Source organism: Micropterus salmoides, unplaced genomic scaffold (genome assembly GCF_014851395.1).
Source record: "Micropterus salmoides isolate LMB-PRFRI ecotype aquatic unplaced genomic scaffold, ASM1485139v1 Ms_hic_scaffold_20, whole genome shotgun sequence".
In the NCBI taxonomy this organism is placed as follows: Eukaryota; Metazoa; Chordata; class Actinopteri; order Centrarchiformes; family Centrarchidae; genus Micropterus; species Micropterus salmoides.
In genome coordinates, this window is record NW_024041151.1 from 6,269,310 (window position 1) to 6,276,119 (window position 6,810).

General features: G+C 38.4%; 1 protein-coding gene across 1 annotated transcript; it reads left to right on the top strand.

Annotated features, from left to right (window-relative positions):
• Positions 1–1,308: 1,308 nt before the first annotated feature.
• On the top strand, positions 1,309–4,785 carry LOC119914619 (cyclin-dependent kinase 2-associated protein 1). Its single transcript, XM_038734042.1, has 4 exons — positions 1,309–1,470; positions 3,483–3,583; positions 4,327–4,453; positions 4,561–4,785. The coding sequence occupies exons 1-4, from the start codon at positions 1,404–1,406 to the stop codon at positions 4,626–4,628; spliced, it is 363 nt and encodes a 120-aa protein (XP_038589970.1). The 5' UTR covers positions 1,309–1,403; the 3' UTR covers positions 4,629–4,785.
• The last annotated feature ends 2,025 nt before the right edge of the window (positions 4,786–6,810 follow it).

Consider the following 6,810-nt stretch of genomic DNA (forward strand, 5'->3'; position numbering starts at 1 on the left):
CTGTGTGTTGTTTGCATTGTTGTAGTGATCCATGTTTGTGTTTATGTGTTGATAAACATGCTAAAAATACTGTTAAAAATGTAAATATGTCAAGCTTTTTGTTGTCGTATTGGCACTTTTAGTCAGTCCACCACCGGGGTTTTCACAGTCAGAATCAGAAATACTTTATTGATCCCTGAGGAGAAATTGTTGTGTTACAATTGCTCACGTTGCACATCAAGGCATTTAACAAATGGAAATAATAATAAAATGTTGGCATGTAGAAAATATAAAAAATAATAATAAAAATGTACAGTATTCTACAGTATGTGATAGAAGTGTTATTAAATAATAGTAGTATATAATAATGAATACTGATAATGTTGAGAGATGTATTAAAATCCTTAAAAAGTGCAGTATTGGACAGAATATTCACATTATAACTTAGTATTGCACTTTCAAGGTCCAAGTTTTTTAAACCAATATTATAAACCAATTAAAATACATGTTCTTGTGCTTATTATTTCAATTTAAGGTATGTTGACACCAGACAGCACATTTACCAAACACACCCCCTCCTTTGTGTGAGGGGGGGTTGCAATCCCACTGCATCACAGGGGTCCCAGGTCATGACACTGGGGGCCAGGATTTGGCCAAACCCTCTTGGCCTAGGGACATACTGAGGGGTTTTAACCGACCCCCTGCTCATCTCATTTTGTATGAAAGAAGAGCCACATGCCTCCAAAAGAAGAGTGGACCCTTTTATAGCTTTGTTTAATGTAAAAGCTCTACAGATCAACACGAAGCCATGGATGCGCCCCCACAGACAAAGACAGGTATCTGCGAACTGCTTCCAGCAGCTCCTGTTTTCTCTGCAGACAGCAGCGTTCACATTTAACTTAAAACAAAAGCTTTATAATTCTTTTTTTTCTACTTCACTAACAAACCATGGTTACTGTGAAAAAGTCTAACCCGCAAATTAAATGCACATAAAAGGAAGTTGCTTATTCTACCTTTAAAACATGTGTTTAAAAATGTGTGTAAAATGTTATATATATATAACATACTTGTAAGGGGGGGGCGGGGGGGGGGGGGGTCAAAGCGTAAACACACTTCACATGTTCAAACACTTTTTTAAAGATTCTTCTAAAAGTGTAGTTTAAAGTAGACTTTCCGACGGACGTGAGCCGAGTTGATAAATGTTTGTGAAACCGCGAGTGAATTCCGTCGCTTTATGGTGAAAATCACGTTTTTAACCTTTTTTTTTTCCTTGATAACCCGCAATGGATAGTAGCAGTGTTAGAAAGCATAGTGGGTGTCAATATAAAGTGACGGCCATATTTGCCGGTGCCGCTGTTGTAAACAAAAAGTGAGAGACAGACGCTTCACTGAATTTCGGGTCATTTTTATTTCTTTAATTTACAATGTCTTTGGGAATGTCTTATAAACCCAATGTCCATCAGCACATTCCGGGAACTTCTGGGAACCAGGGTAAGGAGAAAAAACGGGGGGAAATCAAAGTATCCGTCCGATAAATCGAGTGTTAAATTCGGGGTCTCGGAGAATACCTGGAGAAAGACCGTGTCTGTAGTTTTTGTCCAGTTATATATATAGGGTCAGATCCTGGGAGCTAGGCTAATTCATATCCGCCATTATTACTAATGTAAAAGAGCGCCATCCGTGATATCAGTCGGCGGAGAAACACGGTTTGGATGTGAAACGAGGAGGCGGCGGTTCCTAAAATGTGCGTATCCGTCGTCCCGGGTCCTGGTCCCGCCGGGTGGGTGCCGTTACACGGTGACAAAAATGTATCACTTGTGTCTTCTTGAGCCAGCCTTGTTCCGTTTCCTCCATGATGCTCCTCGGTCGGAGCTGCTGATTGATCTGCCTCTGAATTATTTTATGTCTCTTCGAGGACATCTCGCGTTGGAGTTTGAATATTACAGCCGAACAAAGCAGCAGGGGGAGCATCGGGGAGGAGTGGAGGACAAAACCCCCCTCCCAACCAGACTCTGTTCAATTTTTATAGGAATTTAGCGACTTCATCCACAGTCTTTTTGTTTTTAGGCTGATTCCAGTAGTGGCAGTATCAGCAAAATAAGTAAATAGATTAGAGCTGTAATAATTAATCTATTAGTTGATTGAAAGAACATTAATCTACTATTATTTTGATAATTTGAAATAAAATTAGGGCCGAATTGTTCAAAAATACCAAGCATATTCTGGTTGCTGTTAATCAGTTGTGAGGTTTAGCTACTTCTTATCTGTTTTTATATGATTGGAAATTAAATATCTAGCAATGTTAAGATGTGACAAGAGGTTCTGGGAAGTTTTATTTTTGCACTATTTTCTGAAATGTCATAGACTGATAATGAAAATAATCAAAAGTTGCAGCCATAGTAATTGGTAATTAAATATCTTTGTTTTTTAGACTATTGGCTGGACAAAACAAGCAACTTAAACACTTCACCTTTTGGCTCTAAAGGGCATTTTTCCCTATTTTCTGACATTTCTAGACTAAATTGTTAATTGACTAGTTAAGAAAACAATCAGCAGATTGACTGAATTATTTTATGACTGACATCTGGTGTTGGAGGTTGAATATTACAACTGAACAAAGCAGCAGTGGGAGCAGCAAAGAGGAGTGAAGGACAAACCCTCCCAACAAGACTCTGTTCAATTTTTATAGGAATTTAGCAACTTCATCCACAGTCTTTTTTGAGAATGATTCCAGTATTGGCCTATTTTTAGGTCAGCTAAATAAATAAATACATTAGTGCTGCAACAGTTAATTGATTAGTTAATTTGAAGAACATTAACTGTTTTTATAATTAATTAATCGTTCAAAAATATCAAGCATGCTCTGGTAGCAGTTAATCAATTGTGAGGATTAGCTGCTTTTTCTCTGGTTTTATGATGTTACATACATTTTTATTTTTCACAAAAAGTGTAATAGATTGAATAATCAATAGTTGCAGCCATAGTGAACTTTCTCTGTTTTTCTATTGTTGGAAATTAAATATCTTTGGGTTTTTAGACTGTTTGCAGGACAAAACAAACATTTTGTAGACGTCACCTTGGTTCGGAGGGTATTTTTCACTATTTTCCGACATTTTATAGATTAAATTATTAATTAAGTGATTAATCAAGAAAGCAATCAGCAGATGGACTGATAATGATAACAATGATTAGTAAAACTTCCAACATTTGATGGTTCCTATTTTTTAAATGTAATAATTGTAGTAGCCTAAATTGAATATATTTGGGTATTTTCTTTGCCGTTTTGTTGACTATTGCTCTTACAAAACAAGCAATTTGAAGATGTTGCCTCAGGTTCTGGGAATTTGTAAGGAGTATGTTTCCGTGTTTTCCGAAATTTTGTAGACTAAACAGTTAAGAAAGTAATCAGCTGATTAATGGACAATGAAAATAATCATTAGTTTCAGCCATAGTGAACTGGTTATAGGGCTGTTTTTGAGCTCCAACTTGTGTTTTCTGAACAGTTGGAAACCTCCAGTCTCCGTCAGCAGCTAACCTGGCCACGTTGCAGTCCTACAGGCCCCTTTTGAGTGACTACGGACCTCCATCTCTGGGATTTTCACAGGTAACTGCAAATGAAACTGCTCATCTTCCTATTTAAATGGCGACTCCAGCGTGTAGTACGGGGACTTGTAAGAGACAGAATTAAAAAATAACGGCCAATTAGAATCAGCAGAAGCAGAAAGGATAGGTCAAGCTCCAAAAACTCTGGACCCTACATTTCCCACAATTCAATTTAACCCTACCTGCTTAGCAGATGCACTTTGCTGTAACATGTTCCCTGTCAGTATTTCTCTGTTATATCTGATTAATATTCCTGCTGCATGAAGGTGTATGTTGCATTTTACTGCTGTAGATGTTGAAGGTTGAGCTAATTTTAACTCCTTTATATCGTGTTGGGTAGTTTAATCTACAGCAATGCATCATGGTCTATTTAATCATCATGTGTTTGTTCATTTGTTCTCCTCCACTTCAAAATTTCCAAACTATATCCTTTTAAGTAAGGTTTTGAATGCAGGATTTTTACCTTCATTGTTTTGCTTTTTCCTAAGTGATCTTCTTCGCATGACTAAACTGAGTAAAATGGGAGAAGTGCCCTTTTTAAATAGTTTGTTAACAATGTGTCTGTTCTTTCCCGTGTTTCTCTTGCGATTAGATTATCATGGGAATATTTTGCATCTCTCATTACAATCGAATGTTACTCTTCTTTTCTTCCTGCTGTGTTGTCCTCTGCATACCAAAGAAAACAACAATGTGAAATGTGTTGACACTGGCTTATCTCCTTCTTCTGTTTGCTCAAAACTCCAGGGCTCCTCTGGCAGCCAAGTGCCTCAGAACAAATATGCAGAGCTGCTGGCGATTATCGAAGAGCTCGGAAAGGAGATCAGGCCCACGTATGCTGGAAGCAAGAGTGCAATGGAGAGACTCAAAAGAGGTAACTGTGAACCTTGATACGCAGAACCACTCAAGTGCAAAACATATATTATAGCTGCGGGTAATTCAGAGTGTGTTAATCTAAATCATATTCCTCTTTCTTCAAAGGAATAATTCACGCCAGAGGGTTGGTGCGTGAATGCTTGGCTGAGACGGAGAGAAACGCCAGGTCCTAGCTACCAACACACATTCCTCCCTGCAAGAAGAACTAACGTCTCATGAAAAAAATAAAACACTTGCATGGCATTTCCTTTGAGAAGAGGAAGTATAATGAACAAAGGATGGAAAAACAAGCTCCTAGAGAGAGAGAGAGAGAGAGAGAGGGAAAAAAAATACAATAACCCCTGAGGGATCTGGAGGATCATTTAAATCATGTGTGGGTCATTGGAATTCAAACAAGACGATATCATGTGTTTTTATGCCCCACTTTTGGGATCTTAATTTTGACTTCATTTAAAAAAAAAAGTTGGTTTGTGCATGCGAACGGGCCCGTGGGTTAATTGTAGACAATGCATGGCTTGTACAGGCGTAGATGGAGAAGACATCTTCTTCTTTTTGATAGTATTTGGTCTGTTTTTCAGACCCCTAGAACACACATGGCTGAGCGAGTGAGGGACAGAGATGTGCCAAATGCATCGAAATTCATTCGTGTTGAAAGTTGGTTTTGGTATTAAAAAAAAGGAAAATGCTGTTACTTGCATCTTTGTATGTATTTATTACTCAGCGTAATAAATTGTATTTTCAATACAGTTGTCATTCTGTGATTCAATTGCATTTTAGACGATATCAACCCAAAAACAACACCCTCTGCTTGTAAGTAAAAATAAGTAAAGAGAAGTGCAGGTTGTTGTCTTTGCTCTGTGAACATCGTTGTCATGCTTTCTACACAAAAGCTGCTTGTAGAGGTCACAGATGTCTCCTGTCCACATGTTGAAGCGCCATTTGATGTCTTTGGGTGTTGGATTGTTTGTTGGACAAAACAAGACATTTTAAGATTATGTGCCACTTGTTGCTAAAGCTGCGTTTCCACCAAAAGTACTAAAAGATTCCTTCAGCCCATTGTTCACTCATGTCTGTGTCCGCCTGAGTGTCGGAGGAACGGGGTTTTTACGAGCATTATCACCTGCTGTAATCAGCTGTTCCACTTGCTGAAAACTTAAAACAACAACTTCGGACCCAGTATTTAGTGTAACTCCATCATCTGTTCCGAGCAATATTTAATGCTGAGGTACAATCTCAGACAGACGTCAGCGAGACTTGTGTGTGTGCTGACCGTTGATTGTGATTTATTGGTTTGCAAACAACGGTGGAAAAGAGAGGAGCAGTCGTAGAAAAACACCCAACATGCTCGATGTAAAGCCAGTAGACCCTAGATCTAAATTTGGACCCTGGTCCCTTCGGTGGAAATGCTGTGAGTTCCTCCAAAGGTTCCTAGTTCCGGGGTATAGTTGCTTTGGTCGAAATACGGCTTTAATTTGCTGACATTGAGCAGACTGTAGGATTAATCAATAAATCAAATAAATCAAAATAATTATTAGTTGAAGACCTAAAGCCTGTACATGCATTTTGCTTGGTAGCTTGCTGGGCACTGGTGTGTGAAAAGTGTGTTTATGCAGTTAGTTTCATGGCAAGTGAAGGAAAAAAGTTTAGAGCTTATGAAAGGGATTTAATTAATGGATCATTTTTAACTGAAATTGCTGTCAAAGACCTTTTAATACTTTTAGGGCTTACTTTAGGATGTAACAGTGGCTCAGCTGATTCCCAACCAGCAGTGCTTCTACCCAGGGGTTGCTTTATGCAGTGGCCAGGGGTTATATGGAAAGATTGTGAAGTCGCCCGGCTGATTCGAAAACATATAAATAATGTATAATAATAAAAAGACAATCCAACTATTTGTGTTTAAGAGAAAAATAAAGAGAGAAAGTAATACAAACTAGCGTGATGCTCATGTTTAGTATAATAATTGTCACAATAACGCTCCAGGTTGACTGCACAGGACAGGACACAAAATGTCTGTTTTATGCAACTCCAATAATACAAGCGGAAGACATACAGAAAAATGCATACATGAGAAACTGGAACCAGAGATTTCTTTTGCCATTTATGCTTAAATAATACTTAAACAGAAGCAGTTGAAATCTTTCTAGCTGTAGTTTTGTGCACTCTACTTTATAGTAACATTGAGATGACAGGATATACAGTACAAAATAGTGCACAGAGGGCGGGAGGTTGGTGAGTGGAGGGATCCAGAAGGCCCAACTTCAAATCTTTGCTCCGGGGCCCCAAACAAGTTCTTCTGGCCATGAATTTCAATAGATGAAGCTCGATAGAGTACTTTATTGGTCACAAAGGGTGGTG

Excerpts from the sequence above, each read along its gene's own strand:
- LOC119914619 (XM_038734042.1), top strand. The coding sequence starts at position 1,404 with ATGTCTTTGGGAATGTCTTATAAACCCAATGTCCATCAGCACATTCCG. Across the intron at positions 3,584-4,326 it reads CATCTCTGGGATTTTCACAG|GGCTCCTCTGGCAGCCAAGT; the intron begins GTAACTGCAAAT and ends TCAAAACTCCAG. Across the intron at positions 4,454-4,560 it reads AATGGAGAGACTCAAAAGAG|GAATAATTCACGCCAGAGGG; the intron begins GTAACTGTGAAC and ends CTTTCTTCAAAG.